Here is a 21,384-nt window from a genome sequence, read left to right as displayed (position 1 = left end):
CTCGTGACGTGAAATCAACGTAGGACGTGTTGGGCTGAAGGTGGATCAATGTAGGATATAGCAAACTAGAATGCTGCTATCGCAGGGCAGCCTGATGCGCCTCGGTGTGTGGCTGGAACTATCTCATTGACTGGTGCTGCTGGTTTGGCTGTGATCGCCCCGGACGGCGATGATTGGGGGCAGCAAGTGATGGCTGCTATTGGTTTGAACGAGGAGCGGGCAAAGGGCGGGATGCGAACACTGTACGAGCACACGAGCATTATGCATAAGTGGTTTCGTGGAAGGCAAGGTAGTGGAGTAAATTTTTGGGTTCGATGAGGAGAGTGATACATATATCATATATGGTCGATGTCGTCTGATGTTGGTTTCAGTGTAACTCTGTGGGTGTCTGCTTTACTGTGTGTGAGCTCCATGTGCTGTGCTTGTCGTCAACAGCGGTACTGGTTAGTCGACTAGAGGTATTCAGTGGTGCTCTGGATGGCAGTTTGGTAGCTAGAGGACTTGCTAGTATATAGGTCTATGTCTGATGATGAAACAAGGCAAGTGAAGGTACGTGATGTATCATGGCCCTTTTCCAAGAGGGTAGGGTACCAACATAGTAGAGTTGACGATGATCCCACTTCTGTATGTCGTACATCTTGCGGCTCATACAATACCTACTTCGTTCGTGAGACTGGCTGCATACAGTGCACATAAATCCTGTTTAGCATTCAGAAGTGCTACTCCATATGCTGACAGGACGTAACGAAAGTAGTGAAAAGACGACTGGTCCAGAGCAAGGCGGACCGGGGAGCATGTAGATGCCAGCTCGAAGAACCACATCTGAAGAAGCGCATCTGCCGTGTATGGTCTGGTCCCTTGCTCACACTATATCCTCACCACAGCATCGCTGGCACTACTGCTACCCATTAGGGAGACGGCATCTCTATTATTAGTGCTCAGACTCGGATCCGTGGCTGTGTGAGCACCCGGCACAAAGTAGAGGTGAAAGCTACAATATACCCGTTCTTGCTGTTCAGAGGCACCTGCATACGTACTGACCGGTCTGGAGAAGTGGACATGGAATCAACCAGTAGCAATGACAAAGCAGGCAGCAATACAGGGCCTAGCCCTTTTCGTAATTCGAGCAAGGGACGAATGCTCGCTGAATCTACAGAATGAAGCGGTGTACACGAGCATGGGCATGTGCTTTCTTTTGCTGCTGGTGCTATAACGTGTTTGCGTCGGGCTGGCCGGCGAGACACGAGCGAAACTATTAGTTGGGAGGCAAAAACGGTCCAATAATCTTTGGTCTCCCCTCTCTCCTGGTCGCTGATGAATCTCTGCTGCGGAAACCCATTGGGATCTGTTGGCCTGTGCCACTCGACATTTGTTTATTTTCTTCTTCTTTCTCATTCTTCCTGTTTTTTGAACTCGCCTACGTGGCAGTGGCAGCAGCTGCACAGCGGTAGGTTGCATACATAGGTAGGTAGTTTGGATGGCTTGGTGTGTCGAGGTGTCGCACTGGCTTCTACTGACCGGTGCGCCTGAATGCAAGGGGGTCATACGTGTAGCGACTGATGCTTCATGGACACGATTACACACCACCAGTAGTAGCACTGAATCAGAGGGAGAGCAGAGCACAACAGCAAGACAAAGCAAGGGATTCTGTGTGTGTGTTTCGTGCAATGTGCTGCACCGACATGTGATGTGACGTGCGCAAGGCCAACACAATTTGTGTCCGGGTTTCTTCAAGGCTTGTCCAGGCTGTACTTGACGATACTCGCAAGAGACAACCGATGTCTGCCATATAAGCCAGAGACTGCAAGTATCTTCAGGTACAGTAGTTACTCCGTGGCCCGTCCGCCCTAGGTACTTGCCCAGTGCCCAGGTCCACCGCATTGGGCCCTTGTGCGTGTTGGCGGCACGTTGCATCGTCATGACATTGGCGGCGTCGAATCGTCATCCCAGCCGTGGCACGATTCAGGCCCCAAGGGATGTGACGAGTCGGCAGAGCCACAGCCACCCAATCATTGTCGGGTGACGCGCTGCCGAATGGGGACGCGCGCCCTTTTCCTCGGGGCAGGGATTACCAGCTTGCTTGAGGCTTGTCTTTTCTAGCGCCTTTCTAGCGGCCTCGGCGACACTTTGGGGGGGTGAGACCAGCACGGACAAGACAGGTTTGACAGCGCAGGTTTTTTTTTTTTTCCCTTCGCTTTTTTTTTTTTTTTTTTTTTTTTTTTTTTTTTTTTCTTCTTTTTCGTGTTTGCCCGGCTTCCAGCAGGCTTCTAGTGCCGTCCGTCTCTTGCCAGTTGGGGAGTCGCCGTCGCCGACTGGCCGGGTCGGTTGGTTGCTGGTGCCCCATATCACCTACCATGACTTGATCTCTTTCCATGCCGGTACGAAACAATACCTGGCCGACACGAGCGGGCAGCGCAGGGCGGTAGCGCTCTACCAGCGGTCAGAAAGTCCACACAGGTACCCCGCAGGCTCCGTCTCTCCCTCAGGTCTGTCTCTCCTCGCCCGGGTCCGTCCATTTCGCGCCTTCTTCTCTCGACACGATGCTCGACGCTTGGCGCTCGCTTCTCTTCGGCGTCGCCCACTCTTTCCTTTCCCCTGCTGCTTGTGCCAGGGCGATGCAAGAGGAAACAGCTCCTCACCGATGCTGGAAATCACCAGACGCTCCGGTGGCATCGCAATTCCCCGCCGTGCCTGCCAACCTGCAACCTGCAGCCGGCATCATGCAACTTTGCACACCGAGGTACTGTGTACGCCGCGGTGAAGGGCATCTACGGCGCCGCCCGAGGTACCGCCAGGCTGCCAGGTACTTGGGACGGCAGTGCACAGCTGGTCCAGCTTTGGCAAGAGATCTCCATTCCGGCCTGCCTGTCCTCCGCTTTCGTGCAGCTGGGGTGGAAGGGTTAAAGACGGCTTTCCGGTCAACAACAGTGCAAGCGCTCCTAATTCAGGAGCGATTCTTTTCTTCCCTTTTCACCTGTGTTCCCTTTCTTCTCATAAAATTTCCCCTTCAAAAGATGATGACACAAATGAATCCCCGCTGCCAATGCTTGGACGGAGAAACTATTGGGCATGAAGCATGCTAGGCGATGCCGATACTCTAGTACGGTACTGTAGACGCCGGTATTTGAGTTTGCATTGCCATTGCCATTTTTTTCGTCCCTTCGCCTTCGCCCCCCGACCCGGGCGAAGGAAAGAAGGGGCGGAGAAAAAAATAGAAAGAACCACAGAACGACTTCTGACGAGAACGACTAGCCCTAAGCCGACTAGCGCGATGTACAAAGCGCCAGACCGCAAGGTAAACCTACAGCACCCCAAGGCAGGAGCAGGGCCACTGCCGCCCACCTTCCGATCCCCGATAGGCCTCGATGCTGATTTAGCTCGCAGCCACCAAGTTCCGTCCCCACCTGCCTTGTGCATCTTGCTCAGTGCCTTCCAGGTTCTGCCCCCGCCACCCAGCGAGATGCCCGGCCTTGCGCCTGCCGCTACAAGTACAAGCGATAACCTGCGGCTCTGTACAAAAGACGTGTATCGTGCTCGCGCTCGTGCTCCCGATCTTGCTCTCACTTGCTCCCTCATCTGCTCTGCTCTGCTCTCCTCTCTGGCCGCCAGCTCTGCATTGCGTTCGGATACTTCGCTTTCCACCAGCTTGGAATCTTTCTGCACGCCACCCGCCATACGATCCGTCCTCACCGCCGCCGTTTACTTGCCCGGTCCCCGTTGGAGCCTCGCTCGTGGCCATCAGCCGTATCCCACTGCTCGCCGGCTGTTGCTGTGCTCTGCTGTGCTCGACGCTGATGTGCATGATTTGTTAATCCACGTCGACTCGATTCTCCCTCCTCTGGTTCCTCCTCCTTCGAAAAGGCAACTTTCCTCGCTGGCCCTGTGGATCCCATCAGGATTACGTGACCGTCTTAGAGTTGGGCTGGCTGCATTGCTGAGTCTGAGTTGAGCTGTGTAGCTCCGCCCGCTTCCGGCTCGGCATTGCCATTCAGTCTCGGCTCGCACACGCCCATTCACTGTCGTTGTGTCGTTCCCGGACGGTCCAGGACGCCTGATAGTCATTCTCTCTTTGCTGGAAATCGACCGTTTCCGCTTCATCCTCAGCAGTGCAGATATAACTGCGGTGCTTTCCCAGGCTTCTTCTGGCAAGGGCATGCCGAGGGCGCTCTCGCCAGAAGTCTAGGGATTCGCACATTGTAAAGTGGCACGCTGGTGCCATCTCACGAAGCATGGTGACTCCAAGGATACGACAGCCTCTCGGAGCCCTCACACTCCCGAAGCAGCAGCCACGGCCCTTGTCAGCATTCGAAGACTTCCATGAATCGTCTTGCACGCCGCACTCACGCCCGACTAGCTTCACCTCTTCATCCGAAGCATCATCTCCCCGGCACATTATGACTGGCCGCCCGCCGACGCTCAACGAGATTCTTCTCGACACCGCTCCCCCGCCGTGGTCTCTGAGTGCCTTCATGGCCTATCTCTCGCAGAACCACTGCATGGAGACGCTCGAGTTCACGCTGGACTCTCAGCGCTATGCCACCGTCTACGAACAGACCCTTTCCGAGCCCAATCCCTCGGATGACTGCAGGGAAAGGGTGTGCGCATGGTGGGAAAAGCTGATGCAGGTTTACATAATCCCATGTGCGCCTCGCGAGGTGAACATTCCTGCTCAGGTTCGCGATCGCCTCCTGCGGGTGCCTTGTGGTCCCGACCCTCCTCATCCCTCCGAGCTTGCCGAAGCTGGACGCATCGTATACGAACTCATGAACGATTCGCTCTTGGTTCCTTTCTTGCAATCCGTCGCGACCCCCGCAGGCGACCTCCATGATTTCCATCTTGCTTCGCCCAAGGCATCATCTGACCGGACAGCGGCTTCGGTGGGTCCGGATCCGGAGACTTTGACGGCCGACAGCAGCGGCACTTCCTCTTCAATCACGGAGCCCATGACGCCGCCTACCACACCGCCCACCTCGGAGTGGACATTCACTGCTTCGCACGGGGGCTTTCACCGGGCCGTTGCAGCGCATAACAAGGGATGGAAAAAGGTCGGCGCAGCACTGGGGTTCAATCGCAAGAGCTCTAGCCGGCGAACAACGCCTACCTCTTCCGGACCAGAATCCGGAGAGTCGAGCTACAACTCCAGTGGCAGCTCATCATGAAGTAGCACCTCGTGTGTATCAATGGCGCCAATCTGAAGCCTGTCTGTTGGTGTCGCTTACGAGGCACTGCCGAGTAGCCCGCTACTACTATTCTCAATCTGATACCCGGACATGGGACTTCCCCGCGATTGCATGGCCACCAAGAGGCGCTATTCTGCCAGGGTCCAGCCCGCTTGCGGGGTTAATATCTGCGGCAACGCACCAGGGCAATGGCCAAGGAATGGCGGACTTTCGGACCTCGACCTCTGTCTCGACTGCCCGTTAGTATATACGCAAACTCGCGCAATATGACGAATCAGGAGACGCGCCATTCTTCGTTTCATATCTGCTACGCACTCATACTCATCACCGGCCAGGGTTCATTGGCACGTCCAAAGCATTACAAGATACCCTCATCTCATTATCGTGTCCCGCGGGAGGCGGGATTGTAAACCACATTTGAGGCCAAACCTGCGGGGCGTCTTTGAGCTCCCTCAGCCGGCCTCCCTCTCGATAGACTACCCTCATGCGAGCGTGTTATTCAGCTTACGAATTCATGGGAACCACGGCCTTTACACAAGTGCAACGGAGTTCATCAGGGTCCTGACGGTCAGGATATACATTTTGACGGCGTTTTATTCTCCTTTGTTGTTTCTGGTCAATGGGTTATCAAGGCGTGCGAGCTCGGATGATTTATGATATCTCTCTTCTTTTCGCATCCTCTCTCTTTTTCGTATCAAGACTCACAATGAGCCTGGGCTCTGCGGCATATGACCGCCACTCTTACTATTTTTCGTCATTAGAATATGAGAGGAAAAGCCAACAAATAGACACCTACTTGGGTCATCTTGCCTCAACCTCCAGTGCCGGAGAGCTACTAATCTCAACAATTCCTCCAATACTTGGTGAGTCGGTAGACGCAGGCGAAGATGCGCTGGGCAGTGCACAAGGATCATGTCTTTTCTACTATGTTACACGCATGGCGTCGGCAATTGCCCACGGAATTCCCATTCTATCGTTTATCCTCCCATCTATTGATGGTCGTTCGCTTTCCCAGAATAGATGTAATGAAACACATCTAGATCATCCGTTGATTTCGTCGCCTTCCCATGTTTAGCGCCTTTTTAGTTTCCCCAAAGCACCGTTCGTAAATCTCTGGGCTCGAGTACTTCTTCCACATGTTCCGTCTCAGTACTTTGAAAACCACCTAGGTAGTCGCTCAAAGAAGGTCGCAAGATATGTCTGTAAAATTGATGCGCAAAATCTGATGTGCGATTTAGCACATGGATGGATGATGGAAATAAAGACCCACGTTCTTTTCGTCTCTCCCTTGCAATAGCCAAAGAAAGAAATTTGCCGACTACATCTCATCGGAGGAGTCAAAAACCATTGTCGGTTGTTCCCCTCAGCCGCTTTTCTACGGGTAAAATGGCCCGTTTCTCGGCTGGGGAGAGGAGGCTTGGTAGCGACCGGTTTGCGCCGGCAGCTCGTTGAGCGGCAGCAGGGGCGTTCCGGCCCGGGACTGCGTCATCAACCTCGCGCTCCGATCGGCCTTGTTGCTCTCGTTGGTCCTGTCGTAAAGATATAGGCCGAGGAAGGTGAGCGCAATGCCCACGGCTTGTACGGAGGTCGTCGGGCTCCTGAACCAGATGATGGCCATGACGATGACGAACACGCGCTTGATGAGGCTCGCAACGGAATAGGTGACGGGGGATACCATGGACAGTAGTATGAAAGCGATGATGTTCTGTCCAAAGTGGAAAGTGCCGTTAAAGATGAATTCCAGCGCGAGTCGGCCGTGGTCCATGGAATTAGGCCTGTCGGTGAGGTCTACCGAGCCGTCACGGAGGAAGTCCATGATAAGGGTCGTGCCCTCTGTCCAGAACCATATCGGCAATGTCAGGGCAAAGGCCATGCCGGACGAATAGCATAGCAGGTTAAGCTTGTCGAGCTTCTTGGACTGGGTTCCCACGCCGTCGGCCTCGACTTTCGCAGCTTCATTGAACAGCTTCTTGGAGAAGATGTTCTGCGTGACAAAGATGAGCGTCGCCAGGAGCGCCTCCAGGACGCCAAGCAACTGGCCGCCATAGTGTGACTCGCTGGAGCAAGCCAGCATAACGCCTATGGTCAGGGGGATCAAGGAGAGGTAGGTTGCGGTCGGGTATCGGATGTTGTATATTAGTCTATAGGCGAGCACGGTAAAGAGCGGCGAAAGGCCCTTGATGGTGTGGACGAGCGAGACCGGGATCTTGGCCGTGGCAGTCGAGCTGAGGAGGTGACCACCGATCTGGAAGAGGGCGAGGGGCAGCGTGGTCATGATGACTTCCCGGCTGGGCTCGCGGATGGGGTGTCGCAGCGCAGATATCCTGGCCCGGAGGACGGGGAAGATGCCGGCCAGCCAGGAGAGGAAGACGCAGAGAGAAGAGACAAAGGCAAACTGGATCAGGGTCAAGGTGGCAGGCATGTCAAAGGCGTTGAGAATGGACTTTGACGACGTGTTCGTCAGGGCGGATGACGTGTACCACATCAGGCAAAGCATCTGCGCAAGAAGAACAAGATTAACTTCTGGCGTCGCCTGACAGTAATCATACATGAGACAGGGCGTGACATACAACAAGCTTTGGAGACACGGGGGCTCGCAGCGCATCGGCAATTTCGTGGGCGTTTTGGCTCATGCTGCCTTTCCTCGCGCGAATCGTCCGAAAGGCATCTCCGAGGCTCTTTTGACGAGCGTGGGAGCGGCCCGACGCCGACCATGTATTGGCCGCTGGATATCCATTGATGTTGCCATTGCTATTGCCATTGATGCTTCCGTTGCCGTCGCCGTTCCCGTTCGCGGGCGTCGAGCCCAGGTCGTTGAAGCCATTGCTCCCTGGATGTGGTGAGCTCGACAGGCTCGGGAACTTTTCCATCACGCAGCGGCGCTGAGAATGATGCTTCGCTCGGATGATTAAATTCGTGGGGACTTTGGCAACAATTTGCGAGTCTATATGATGTCTTCGAACGCGCAAACGGCTTCGAGCTGACAAGATGGCAGTCCGAGGGCAACGTCAACTCTTGAGGCGGTGCTTTTCTGGGTTACGCCGCAATATCAATTGACATTTGGAGCAGTGGAGCAAAACGAGAGACTGGGCGCAAAGGGTAAGCCGTCCATTACCACGACAGAGCCATGTGAGAAACTCGACAGCTCCCAGGGAAGAAGAGACTCGCGGAATAGAGGAGAAACAGAGAGTTGTTGTTATCAGAGCATGGGGGGAAGAGGAAAATACAATACGAGGCGAGACAAAAGATACAGCAGAGGTGGTGGAAAGGGGATCGACGGCGCCGCGGCAGGTTGCGCTCAGGTCACTCAGAGGTCCTTATCGCCGGATAGGAGTGGCCGCCTTAGCGAGTCCCAGCGCCGCGAGGGTGCTTCTGTGCTACACTCGGGCGACCTGTACTCGCAGGTACTTGCAGATACCGGTCGCACATTTATCCGAGATTCTGCCGAGAGCCGCGCGCCCCACCGCCTTGACGCGCCAGCCTTGGCTCGACACGATTGGGTTTAGCTGCTGTTTTTCCAGTTCTTTTCTGAGCAGCTGCACTTCCTTCCTGCCTGCCTGCTTCATCATCCTCCCTCTTCCTCTCTCTCATCTCTCTCTTCCTCTGCGCCTCTCCCACGTGCCGACTCGCTTCACCTCGCAAGCACGGCTGCGAGGCAGTCCCGACTTCGTCCATTGGCCTGACCGACCGATTGACCGACCGATCGATCTTCGACAGCCTCTTTTCCCCCGAGACTCGGCCTCTTCGCCGCGGCATGGGAAGAGATCCAAAGCAATACGTTGTTGCTCTCGCGGGTCTCTACGCCTTCTTCCAGCTCCTCACGCAGGCAGCTAACCCCGCCGCATTCCCAAAATCCAATAATCTGTCGCCAAGCGCTGCTTCACCATGGCGGCCCCAAAGATGACCAAGAACCAGATGCGGAGGGCCAAGAAGAAGGAACAGAAGAAGGCCAAAGCAGATGTCTGTCCCTGTCCCTATGCGCCTCCGTCACGTATCGCATATATGCTGACCTCGACGCAGAACCAGAAACCTGATCAGACCGACGAGCCAACCGTCGACAAGAGCGATGAATCGCCACAGCCGATAGATGGGTCCGATGAGAAGAGCGCAGCGGACTCGGCCAAGCCATCCGCTACCGTCGCCATTGAACCCATCCGAGAAGACCTGCTCGACGATGATCCCGCGTTTGCCGCGTACAGAGACGTGTTCAACAAGTTTGGTCTTTCTTTTGCGGAAGACCAGATTGCTAAGGAGGCCAATGCTGGCAACCAGGGCGACGTTTTCTTCGGCGATAATGACGACATTCCTGATGAGGAGGACGAGAACCCTAGCCAGCCAAAGCTATCCAAGAAGAAGCGAAAACAGATGAACAAGCTTACCGTTGCACAGCTCAAAGCTCTTGTCAACATACCGGAAGTGGTTGAATGGCAGGATGTATCATCGTCAGACCCACGGCTCCTGGTTCAGATAAAGGCCCAGAGAAATGTCGTCCCTGTACCTTCCCACTGGGCCATGAAGAGAGAGTATCTGTCTTCAAAGAGAGGAATCGAGAAGTCGGCGTTTCGGCTGCCAAAGTTCATCGCCGAGACGGGAATTGCAGAGATGCGTGACGCGGTATTGGAGAAGCAGGCCGAGCAGACGCTGAAGCAGAAGCAACGAGAGCGGGTCCAGCCCAAGATGGGCAAGTTGGACATTGATTATCAGAAGCTATACGACGCCTTCTTTCGCTTCCAGACGAAGCCGGAGCTGACGCGGTTCGGCGAGGTCTACTACGAGGGCAAGGAGAGCGAGGTGGACTACCAGCACTTTCGCCCTGGAGAGCTGAGCGATGCCACAAAGGAAGCGCTCGGTATGCCGCCCGGGGCGCCTCCTCCTTGGCTCATCAACCAGCAGAGATTCGGCACACCTCCCAGCTACCCTACGCTGAAGATACCTGGCTTGAACGCGCCGCCGCCTCCTGGAGGATCATGGGGCTTCCATCCCGGCGGCTGGGGAAAACCACCAGTGGATGAGTTTAATCGTCCCTTATACGGCGGCGATGTCTTCGGTCTCACCGCGTCAAACGGTGCTGCTGGCCAAGCGCAATTGACACAGCCCCAAGCAACCAACGGAGACGCCGTCGAGCGCACGCTGTGGGGAGAGCTGCAACCCCGCGAGGAGGAATCTGAGGAGGAGGAAGAAGAATCCGAGGAAGAAGAGGAAGAGGACGATGAGGTCCCCGGCGGTACCGAGGATGTTAGCGGGCTCGAGACCCCTGGAGGATACACCAGCACGGTGCAGCCCGATTATTCACAGCAAGGAGTCGAGACATCTATTGCCGGCGAAATGGACCTACGAAAACAGCGACGCGGATACGAAACCGAAGAGTCGTCTGCTCCTCGCTCCGCCTACACGGTTGTGCCTGAGCGGCAGATACGTGCCGAGGGCTTCTTCGGCAGCGATCGCGCATACGATATCAGCGCCGCCCAGCGCGCCGCAGCATCTGGCATACCCGTGCTGGGCGCAGATGACGACTCTCGAAAGCGGAAGAAGCCCGGCGATGTGGACGTCGCGATCGATGTGGACTCGCTCAACCAGCAGGGCGGTCTCAGCAAGGACGACCTGCGGAGCAAGTACGAGGCCAGCAACAAGGCAGAGGGCATAGGTGCGAAATGGGCCTACGACGACGACCTGAGCCAGATGATTGCGGAGGAGAGTAGAAAGCGGCAGCGCACCGAAAAGGAGCTCAGCGAGAAGAAACGGGAGGGCAAGTACAAGTTTTAATACCACCACGGAACGGGGAGCGTTTGTTTCAGCGTGATATATCAAGTGCAAACTGGACACTGGGACAAGGAACAAAAGGGATGACGGTAGCGTTTGAATGACACATGTACTCTTCATATTCAACCACGTTCACAGATGAAGATTCTCAAGGCCGTGGATAATGGGTACCTAGTGATATCGTATAGTACTTCAGGCAACTCAGGGTTGTGTGTAATCTTCTTCGTCAAGTTTCGTCTATTTGGACATTGTGCACATCTTCATCGTGTCTCATGTGGAGGCAGCCAGCCTCCCCCTCAGCTAGGTAGAAACAGACAAATAACTACATCGCGAGTTGAACCCCGCGCGCTTGTATAGGACGATGATGAGAGGCGCAACCCGCCACGACATGCCTTTCCCATCACGTGCGACGCCCACCAGTAGATCGAAACAGCAATTCGAAGAATGGCTTCCCCCGTCTTGGATCGGTGCCTCTAGTTATGGCAACATTTCCGGGCGTATGATGGATCCGTGTGCTTGACGGATACTGTGCCTAGTTGTCCTATCGCAATTCGTGTCAAGATTCTTGAAGCCACCAGGGTATCTGAAATGGAGAATTTGGCCCGCCTGGGGCTTCTGGATCGTCCGATGGATCTGTTGGACCCGATGAACCTGTCGCACCTGATGAACCTGTCGCATCTGATGACATTGGATCCGATGAACCTATACTCCTTAGACTGTCTGTACTGCCCGGCGTCTCTACTTTGGCTTTCGTTTCCTAGGTTGATTTGCCTGTGTAGCACGCGTTACAGAGCCAGTTGTCCTTGTTGTCAACCGGCATGGCCGCTTCCTGTTGTATGCAGTCTGCGTGATATAGCCTGCGAGGGCAAGCCTGGATTTCTCATCAGCATGTTGTTCAAACGGAGATATAGGAGCGACGTGAGAGTGGGCGGTACCTTGTTGAAGCAGACCAGCAGTCTGGGGCCCAGGACCGGAAGCTGACAGATGGTGCAGCCGTTCGATCCTTTGCGGATTTCGGTGGCTCTGGGAGACTGCTTCGGGTCCATTTCTTCGGTCTGGACGTTGCCGCTCTCCTTGCTCAGCTGCAGCCTCATTCTTGCATCATTGATGTGGGAAAAGGCTTCCTGTATAGTCTTATCATCTAGCATATCGCGAACTCGAAGCAAGCTGGCGTGCTTGCCAAATTCCAGTACACGTTGATCAGCGGCAACAAGCCAGGCCGCCTTCTCTCTGACAAAGCCCAGCCAGGCGCGAGGGAAGTAAGCGGCAGAGGTGAGGCTTTGGCGAAGAATATACCCATCCCACTCCCAAATGTACTCCTTCTCTGCGGGGGTGACGTCGGAAAAGTCGCTCGTGCTCTCTCGATGTTTCTGGATGAGCCATGTGGTGTCTAGGACTCTCTTCGGCACCTCTTGGCCTGGCACCAGTCGTGCTCTGCTGATGGGGTCGAAAAGAGGCTCCTTAATGTTGGGCACCAGGATCTTGTCGGTTTTGGGTGCCCCGGGGCGTCGCTGCGCCAGCCGCGGCTGCGTAGCTACCGGCGACTGGAAAGACAGTCCTTCTTCGGCATTCTTGTCTGGGGAAGTGAAAACGTCATCAACTGTGTCCGGTCCGAGGCGAGAGGAGACCCATGACAGGTCACCATCGAGATGAGTTTCGAGGTTGAATGGCCTGACGGGCGGCTTTATCTGGAACTCCTTGGAGGGAGATGGTGTGGACTCGCAGCGGCTAGTGACTCGAAACTGCGGTCCCTGACTCGTCGTCTCCAGCACGTAGTTGTATGCGGTGTGTGAGGTTTGCAAGTGAAATTGCAATTGCTGCATCGACCTGTTGTGAACCCCGCAAGTCACACAGCGGTAATAGTTCAGGCAAACAGGTTGGTCAGGAGGTAGCAGATAGCTAACGCGGCCCTCGCTTGGGGTGCTGTGGCTGGATTGCGAGCGTCGCTTCCTTTCCCTCCCCTGAGCTTGATCGCTGAGGACTTTCAAGTTGTACACCTTGGCGTTTTTCCGGTCTCTCAGCGCCCTTGAGGGGGTTTGCGCTCCCTCTGGGCCGTCGAGGCCTTCCTCGTCAATCTCGACAGAGGATTCATCCACGTGGTGGCCGTTGATGTTGTGATTTCTTCCATCGGTTGGATGGTCCAAAAAGGGGTCGAAGTCAGGGTCCACGGCGTTGATGCATGGCTTCGACCCCTTGTCCAAGTGCTTTAGAGCTCTGAAGCCAGTTTCCCAGCGTAAGTCAATGTCCATGACATAGTCCGTCAGAACTTCGGGCCCATGTGCTGAATGGCCTGCAGACAAGGTCAAGGGACTCTTGAGACTGCCATAAATCTGTTCGCACTGGCTTGACAGAACCCATGCTCTGCCGGGGGCTGAGGAGAGGCGGGAGGAGGCTGGAATGCCGAAATCGCTTGCGTCCAACGGCGGCCAGTGTTCATCATGCGCAGCCTCCAATTCGACCGCGATGCGGTAGGAGTCTGCCAGGTCAAACGTGTTATCATCCGCTCGGTTGATGAGGAGGCTCTCCTGGGGAATGTAGAAAGGCTTGGGCAAGGCGATGCGGGCGGCTCGGTGAGGGCCCACGGGGTTTTTGAACGTGGTCAAGTCGCATACTTGGCTCTGGCAGTGAAGGGGCCGAGTATAGCCAGAGCCCAGCTCGTAGATGGTGATCCTGCAGCTAGCTTTGGTGGGAGTTACCTCGCGAGGGACGCCGTAGGCTTGGTAGGATCTGACCTTTTTGGAGTCCTTGTGGGCAATCTTGAAGACCTCGACCTTGAGAGCAGACCTCGAGTCGGAGGCGCGCGGAGACGCAATGAGACGGTTGGCATCAATGGAGTCGGGGGATGAGAGGCGCCGCCTCTTGAGGGGCGGGCTGTCGTCATGGTCAATCCGATGTGAGTTTTTGTGGATGGGTGAAGACACTATGTTGCCCATAGCTGCAGAGTCCTTCAAGGCTCTGGCGCCTTTGATCCAGTTGCGATGAAGAAAGGGGGCTCGACGCTGACACCTAGTTTTCACCGTCATGGCGGGATGAAACCAATCATGAGAGAAGATGATGGACAATGAGACGGTGGACGAGCCACAACCAAGATGAAGCCGAGCAAGGTAAACAACGAAGGCTGGCGTAGGAAAGACAGAAAGAGAAATGAAAAAGGAATGAAAAAGGAAATGAGAAATGGCGAATGGTCGGCTTTAGAGCATTGTTGGACCCAGCAGGCCTCGGTGCCGCAGGATTGCAGAGCGTCGAAGAGGGTGAGGGTGAAGATGCCGGTTGTTGATGGTGAGCGGCAGGTGAGAAGATGGTGAGAAGCGCAGATCTGAGCTGGCCCTCTCTTGTCTCTCCGCGCACGCAGCAGTAGACAAAGGGCCGAAAGAGACAAAAGAGACGTAGGCGCAGGTGGCTCTCTTCGACAGCGGAGCGAGGATCGTGACGGGGGCGCAAGTGCCGAGATACGACAGAAGGCTGATGCGGCGCGACGGGGGCTGCTGGAAAGGGAAGCAGACGCGTGTAGGCACGTAGATGAGACCAATGGAGGGCAAACGGGGGAAGCTGCCGGTTTGCATCGCGGCCCCAGAACAGCCTAGCGCCAGCGGGCCTTTACCTCTCTCTACCGCCTGTATCTCGCCTGTAGCCGGTAAGGAGCCTGTAGTCGGTAGGTACTAGCTTGTAATACAGTAGGTCCTGCGCTCAACCACCAGGCGGTCACGGTAGGCACCAAGCAGCCTGGAAGGTACATGTAGTCCGTACTGTGCCTGGGCACTGTCAGCGCTTTGAGGCACTGGCCATCAGCGCTCTCTGGCAGTTCGAGCACAGTGTTTGTCATGGCCATTCAGCCCCAGCCGCTTACAAGCATAACTCCAGGTGTCTTATGCACATGTCGGACATGTCAACAAAGGCGGATGGCCTCATGCGAGACGAACCTGAATGGAGACAAAGGGCAATGAAAGAAAGAGGCGGGGCAATGTCCCGATAGGCGCTGGGAATTTCTTGCAATTTCGTGTTTGATTCCCGCCATTATCATATCGTTTTGTCCATGGTCATTTTGAGTAGCTCACAGGATCTCCGCAAGGTCACCATTTGCTCATGACGTCGAGTTGTCTAGATGCCGAGTCCTCGGGCCCGGGATGGTTCATGACTCTGCGGAGTCTTTGCTGTCAAGATGCAACACTTGATGCCTGGCCATGGACACACACTCCCGTCTCATGCAATGCTCCATAACACCCAGGTCGTGGAAGAAAACAACAGACGGGCTGACGCACTGTACCAGCAGAGAGTAGTAGAGAGTAGCAGAGGTTAGAACACTTATCTACTAGGTAGTGATAGCAAGTAGCAGATAAAAGGTATTGATTTGCTAGGGTGCTAGATAGATGTTCCTGGCGATATTAGAGAAGAAGGAGGTTGCAAGCATTTCAGGCGCCCATCTAGATATTCGTCCACCTCTTCTATTGCCCCTTTATCTCCGTTAATCTCCCTTTTATAAGCTAATCTGTCTCTTTCCTCCCATGTCCCGCCAGGTGCATCAGACACGACAGCCTCGGGAGGTCCTATCGTTAAACCTGACCGCCAACCCTTAATGGTCGGTCAGACCGCGGTTGCGAGCATCATCCTCAGATGGTGTAATTGTCCGCCGCTTGCGAGATTGGCCGTGATCAGGAGAGTGCTCTTCGTCAAACCTCGCCAACAACTCTTGGTATACGGCAAGGGCTCGATGGAAAGCACTGAATGCTGTGTCCGAAACAAGATGAAGAGGTCAGCGAGGTCGACTCATGTGATGGAGAGAACTCACCGAATCTGGTCCCGGGGAGGTATTGACAGCCGCCGCTTGCGAGTGAGACCATCGACGAGGGAATGGACATTATCGAAACTGGCGTCTACCGCTGGGTATTCAGCCGGATCTGTGTCCTTGGAGGGTGTGACTCGGCGCCTCTTGCGCGCATGCCCATCCACTGGGGAGTGGGCGTCTTGAAACTCGCATCTCATTCGCGCAATCGGCGATGAGACGATGCAGGGCATTGTGCGCCCTGAATGTTGTCTCGGTGACCAGATAAAGAGCTCAGCGAGCTCGACGCATTTGATGGAGACAACTCACCAAAAAAATCCGCTGAGGATCAGCAAGGCTTCGGTGAAATAAATAAACGGCATGGTGATGGTGAGGTCGGTGAGCATCAAGGGAGTGACAATAAATACTGATATAGGGCTCTTTTGGGTCTTGTAATCGGTGCTGCAAGAGAACGTAAAGAACGTGATGACTGAAGGTCCGAGTTCTGCTCGTCTGACTTGCATACAGTCCATCTCCTTAGGTATACATGTCGTGACAGCGTCCCTGCCTACGTTGGTCCTTTCCAGTGTATCCGACCGTTCCTGTCAACATACTACTAGGTAGGTACCTCTTGCTCAAACATCCACCGGATGACGACTTCCGCCTTCGTCGGCATGCGCCCTGGTATTCACCTTGCCCTTGTGGAGACTGAACATGGTCGTATTGGACCGCCGTTGCCCTCGACCTTCCCCGTGAGAAAGCTGCCGTGACGTCGTCAAGGCCTATTGGCTCCAAGCTGTCAACAAGATGCTTGAGGAACGACAAGGGTATTGATCGGTGTGGAAAGAGCTCAGGAAGGCAGACTGGAGGGGCCGAGAATTGGCTCCTCCTTTATCGCTCTTTCCTACCAGTCTCTACCTGCATTTTGGTCAGGGGCAACGGCGGCTGTTGGATGTTGAGCGAAAGGAACGATCAGTTACGACGGAAAGGACAAACGTAATACGCAAGTACCTACTATAACCTCTTCATTATTACAAACCCATGTACCCCAAGCAGTGAACTGATCTGTATGTGGGAGGTTTGGTGCACTGCATGGAGTGTATGTCTTCAAGACTGAAGCATCCAGCTATACATAGGTAGGTAGCTTATTGTCTGGGAGATTTTGGGATATTGACGACGAGTCCCACTACTTGCACCGTAGAATATCTCCATCTGAACCGTGCCACCAGCTAGAGTACCCCCCCGAGTCAAAGCTTCCACGCCTCCTCACCCAAGTACAATATGGCACGTTGGCAGTCCTTACCTCCAGAGAGATATTAGAGCGTTAGCGGGCAAGATCCGATCAAGGCATAGGGAATCAAGGCAGGGCAGTTGGATCAAAACAAGCCGTCTCCTGGTTTTCTGGGCGGCAGCAGTAACAAAGCTTGCGAACCATCGCTGCATAGAATGGTTCGCGAGCCCCGCGTAGCTGAGCGTGACTGTGAGCCCGTTTACGGCTGGAAAGAGGGCCCGCGCCTGTGACGAGGTGTTCTGTACCGTCTAGCAGGTCATGCAAGTCGTCATCGGGTGTATGCTGAAAGGAACGATCGGATATAATGGAGAGGACGAACGTACCTACCTTACAGGAGGATGTTGTCATGGGAGACGACAGCATATATATAAACAGGCGGACGTGTACAATCTAGACTTGCATCAACTCATACCTTTTAATCATCCTACCTACATCCTTATACAACATTTTATCATCATGTTTATCATGCCTCTATGGGCCTATCTCCTCCGTCCTCGAGAGGCGATCTGTGATTGTGAGTTCCCTCCTCAGGGACTCAGTCATCTTTTCTCCAGCCAGTACAGCTAATCATTTGCAGATTAGCATCAGGTTCATGCTCATTAGGTTTAATGATTTAATGATGGGACCTCGCGAGGTTATTATGTCTAATGCACTTAGCAGGACATGGGAGGGAAGACAGACGCATTAGCTTATAAAAGGGAGATGAACGGAGATGAATGGGTGATGGAAGAAGTGGACTAATGTCCAGATGGGATGGGCGCCGGAAATGCTTGCAACCTTTGCTTTCCTGTATTCAAGCCTCCCTCTTCTCCATTGTCACTAGGAACGCCTATCCAGCACCCCAGCAAATCAATACATTTCCCACTGCTACTGCTATCACTACCTGGTAGAGAAGTGTTCTACTGTATACAAGCCGATCCACCTGGGCATGCAGACTCTCCTCCAGATGAGGTTGGCGCATGGCGCTAACGCAGGGTCCAGATCTGCTGCAGAGGTTGTCCAAAACCAACTGCTGCTGCTTAGGGGAGTCGCTTGAAGCGACTCCGAGCTCCGTTCAGCCATGGCGTTTTTTTCTGCAGCTCGTTTCTGCAAAGTATGAGACTCTGTTCTTCAGGACGCAATCTGCTGAGATTGCAGCTCTTTGGCGTGCTTTCACTTGGCTCTGCAGAATCGAGACACACGAGCTGTAGAGACAGAAATTCTCGAGTCTTGAGAAAGCGATAGTTTTGAAGTGCAGAGTGCGCCATTGCACAGATCTGCGTTTGCAGGCTCTACATGCGTCGATCAATCAATCGTGCCGAAATCATGCGCATCATTGATCCGCACCACGTGCACTACGCGCACGACCCCGATCTTCGACGGCGCCTCTCGGCTCGCTTGCTTTACTGTACCAGGTACTCGTACGAGCCATTGGGTAACGCACTGTTGACGTTGACGCTACCGAGCCGTCGTCAATCAATCAAACCACCACCAGCGGCGTCCCGATTCCTCGAAGCGCTGCGGCGGGCTTCAATGCGGCGCCGGACCTAGCAAACTCTAACATGGCGGATTGAATTCTGGCTGTACAGTGCCGAATCACCCGCGTCTGGAAGCTTCAGTGCTCATTCATACCGTACCTACCAAGGTACTTTCTCAGAATGTGTGGGCCCTTCCAATCCTCGCTCTTCCTCCTCCAAGCCTTTCGTCTCGCAATTCGACTCGCAACTCGACTCAACCATCCATCCTCTCTTAGAGATTCACCGATGCTTCCTCTGCCGTGAATCGTTTCTTTGTTTCTCTTTGAATCAGGGAAATCCATACACAGAGCTCACAGCGTTGCCACGCCACCCGCTGCAGTTGAACGCGTAGCCTCGCCACTTCTCAAGCACCCAGCTCTGTGAACCGGACGCTACGATGCCGCTTACACGCAGCGCTGCCGGCCACCGTGCCGCAGCCCAGAAGAGCAGCCAGAACCCTCGGCAGAACCCAAGTCGCCAGTCCACTGCCGTCACTCGCTCAGGTGCATCTCGGGCGGCAGCCAAGCCTGGAAGAGCGCGGCCTGTCTACCGAGAATCTTCAGAGTCTGATCCAAGTGAAGCCGGGTCTGCGTCGAGTGCGTCTGAGTCTGAATCGGCTTTCAGCCAGGCTTCCGAACTGCCTGGTTTGCGTCGGAGGAGCACCCGAATAGCAGCCGGGCATGGTGGCAGAGCAAAGCAGAGAGCCAACAGGCGCTCGCACCCGGCAAGGTCCCCCAAGAGCCGTCCGTCTCCGAAGAAAGCGAGCAAGCCTGGGGCAAACGGCCGTCGTGCTGCTCCCTTCACCTCTCCGAGCAAACGGCGGCACACGGCGGCACAAAGCATGGACGGGAACCAGAACGGTGACGTGCTGCCCCAGGAGCCCAAGGACCACATCCCGGATTGGACGAATCCTCGGATTTCTTTCGAATTCTGGGTCGGCGTCTTCACGTTTGCCCGCGACGCAGGCGATGCAGAACCCCCAAACACCCGCTGGCTTCTACAGGCCGCGACCACCTGCCGCACCTTTTGCGAGCCGGCTCTGACGGCAGTCTACCGCTGTCCGACCCTCAGACAGGCTTCCAAGGCAAAGCGCCTGGCTTCGCTGCTTCAGTCCTCCCCCGAAAAGACGATGCTCGATTACCGCTGCATGATTCAGTTTCTGCACATTGACATCCACATTGTGCCGCAGAGTACAGTCTGTCAAATCATCCGTTCCTCGCTTTGCCTCAAGGAGGTCATTTTCTACACACCAAAGGACCAACCGCCCTATAGGGAGCTCGAGTCGCATGTCAGGTGGAACTACTCGGAGGATATCCTCCAAGCCCTCGCAGCGCCATCCGACAAGCCCGATGCTCTCATCAAGCGGACAACCCCAACGATGCTCAAAAGCTGGGAATGGAGCGGGAGGCTTCTGGGTGGTCCTGTTGCAAACTTCAGCGACATTATCCAAGTTCACCAGATGCCTGCATTTACTCATCTCAAACGGCTGAGCTTCACCAACTTCCAGGCGCCTTCGCTGCTCGAGGGTGATGATGATGATGAAGGCCACAACTTGGAGATATCCCTCAAGAACTACGCGGCTACCACTGCTGTCGCAGATGCCATCGCCCAGCTCAAGTCTCTGAAACACCTCGTCTTCGAATCCTCTACCATCATGACGAAGCAGCTGCTTTCCCTCCTACCCAAAGACTTGAGCCACCTGGAACTTATCAATTGCTGGGAGATCGAGTCTGAAGACCTGGCCCAGTTTCTACTCACTCATGGTCAATGCCTCCGCGCTCTGACTCTGATGCACAATCAGTCGCTGAACCTTGCCTTCTTGACGGTTCTGGCAGAAGCCTGCCCAAACCTGCGAGAGTTGCGCATGAACCTGTCATATTTCCGGCACCACGATTCGGTCAATGATTCGGATCCAATGTATGACTATGCTCTCCTCCCGGACCAGGTGCCGACTTGGCCCGCCAGCCTCCGTGTCATCGACCTCGAGCACATTCGAAACTGGTCAGTCGAGACCGCAGAGATGTTCATTCAGTCGCTGGTGGACAAAGCCAAGGATCTGCCGAATCTGCGGCACCTGGTCATCAAGACCATGCTCGATATCCCGTGGCAGGCTCGCGCTACTCTTCGATCCAAGCTGAGGCCTATGGTCGAACGGGTATTCCTTCGTGAGTCGGAACCTCCGCAGTCGTACGCGACCATTGTGCACGGAGGCAGTCTTCACCAGGGCCTCCGGTCACGCAAAAGAAAGCGAAGCCCTCCGTCGGACTCTCCGCTGCGTAGGAGCAGCAGAATCGAGACACATGCCGACAGCTCGCCCAGCCGTTCCAAAAGAGGCCACAAGTTGCGGCGCCGTCGGTTCGGGGGGCCGGTGTACAAAGAGCCCGACACTGATGAAGACGAGTTTGACGAATCGGACCCGTCGGACAGCGAGGCCTCTGAAGCCCAGCAGGGCTCGGCTGCGGAAGAGCCGGCGATCCAGGGCCTCTGCGACGTCGTCAGCATTGTCTTTGACAACCAGAAACCCAGGGAGCTGCCATTCACCATGAGCGACTTTGTGTCTGATGACGGCGTGTCTTCAGGCGAGGAATGGAATGGGGACGACGACGATCATGATAATACCATTGCTTTTTAGAGATACCAATTTGTTTTTTTGCGATTCTTCTCTTATTTTTTTGTTTGCTGTCCCTGGCTACAGGGAGCACTAAGGAGTATGTTGAGGGCAATGCTTTCCCGGTTTGGCGCACAGGATAGGGGTTCACAAAGGTTACCTGTGTAGGGGCAGGGAGACAGATAGACGTCAAATGGGCGTTGGATGGAACAAGGGCCCTTTTTGTTTTTCAGCTTCACCCAAGGTGGATAGATGCTGCTGTTTCGTCTTGGCCAAGAAATCTTGCGTTA

At 54.8% G+C, this 21,384-nt stretch overlaps 8 protein-coding genes across 8 annotated transcripts; 4 read left to right on the top strand and 4 right to left on the bottom strand.

The window, feature by feature from the left end:
* Window positions 1-3,271: 3,271 nt before the first annotated feature.
* Window positions 3,272-3,949, top strand: CCMA1212_010676 (uncharacterized protein; the record flags this gene model as incomplete). The annotated part of the gene is made up of 1 exon (XM_073707712.1): window positions 3,272-3,949. One exon carries the CDS (start codon window positions 3,272-3,274, stop codon window positions 3,947-3,949), a length of 678 nt encoding a protein of 225 aa, XP_073553775.1.
* A 445-nt stretch (window positions 3,950-4,394) lies between these two features.
* CCMA1212_010675 (uncharacterized protein) lies at window positions 4,395-5,159 on the top strand (the record flags this gene model as incomplete). Its single annotated transcript, XM_073707711.1, has 1 exon — window positions 4,395-5,159. The coding sequence occupies one exon, from the start codon at window positions 4,395-4,397 to the stop codon at window positions 5,157-5,159; it is 765 nt and encodes a 254-aa protein (XP_073553778.1).
* A 1,396-nt stretch (window positions 5,160-6,555) lies between these two features.
* CCMA1212_010674 (uncharacterized protein) lies at window positions 6,556-8,124 on the bottom strand (the record flags this gene model as incomplete). Its single annotated transcript, XM_073707710.1, has 2 exons — window positions 7,751-8,124; window positions 6,556-7,677 (listed from the first exon to the last, which is right to left on the bottom strand). The coding sequence occupies exons 1-2, from the start codon at window positions 8,048-8,050 to the stop codon at window positions 6,556-6,558; spliced, it is 1,422 nt and encodes a 473-aa protein (XP_073553777.1). The 5' UTR covers window positions 8,051-8,124.
* Window positions 8,125-8,965: 841 nt separating this feature from the next.
* Window positions 8,966-10,943, top strand: CCMA1212_010673 (Pre-mRNA-splicing factor sap145; the record flags this gene model as incomplete). The annotated part of the gene is made up of 2 exons (XM_073707709.1): window positions 8,966-9,140; window positions 9,201-10,943. The coding sequence occupies exons 1-2, from the start codon at window positions 9,066-9,068 to the stop codon at window positions 10,941-10,943; spliced, it is 1,818 nt and encodes a 605-aa protein (XP_073553780.1). The 5' UTR covers window positions 8,966-9,065.
* A 754-nt stretch (window positions 10,944-11,697) lies between these two features.
* On the bottom strand, window positions 11,698-13,963 carry CCMA1212_010672 (uncharacterized protein; the record flags this gene model as incomplete). Its single annotated transcript, XM_073707708.1, has 2 exons — window positions 11,698-11,811; window positions 11,876-13,963. 2 exons carry the CDS (start codon window positions 13,961-13,963, stop codon window positions 11,698-11,700), a joined length of 2,202 nt encoding a protein of 733 aa, XP_073553779.1.
* A 168-nt stretch (window positions 13,964-14,131) lies between these two features.
* Window positions 14,132-14,503, bottom strand: CCMA1212_010671 (uncharacterized protein; the record flags this gene model as incomplete). The annotated part of the gene is made up of 1 exon (XM_073707707.1): window positions 14,132-14,503. One exon carries the CDS (start codon window positions 14,501-14,503, stop codon window positions 14,132-14,134), a length of 372 nt encoding a protein of 123 aa, XP_073553782.1.
* Window positions 14,504-15,510: 1,007 nt separating this feature from the next.
* Window positions 15,511-15,953, bottom strand: CCMA1212_010670 (uncharacterized protein; the record flags this gene model as incomplete). Its single annotated transcript, XM_073707706.1, has 2 exons — window positions 15,511-15,658; window positions 15,727-15,953. 2 exons carry the CDS (start codon window positions 15,951-15,953, stop codon window positions 15,511-15,513), a joined length of 375 nt encoding a protein of 124 aa, XP_073553781.1.
* A 2,930-nt stretch (window positions 15,954-18,883) lies between these two features.
* On the top strand, window positions 18,884-21,118 carry CCMA1212_010669 (uncharacterized protein; the record flags this gene model as incomplete). Its single annotated transcript, XM_073707705.1, has 1 exon — window positions 18,884-21,118. The coding sequence occupies one exon, from the start codon at window positions 18,884-18,886 to the stop codon at window positions 21,116-21,118; it is 2,235 nt and encodes a 744-aa protein (XP_073553800.1).
* Window positions 21,119-21,384: the final 266 nt, after the last annotated feature.

This window comes from Trichoderma ghanense (genome assembly GCF_004382785.1).
Source record: "Trichoderma ghanense strain CCMA-1212 chromosome Unknown scaffold_29, whole genome shotgun sequence".
Lineage (NCBI taxonomy): Eukaryota > Fungi > Ascomycota > Sordariomycetes > Hypocreales > Hypocreaceae > Trichoderma > Trichoderma ghanense.
This window is presented reverse-complemented; position numbering and strand designations above follow the sequence as displayed.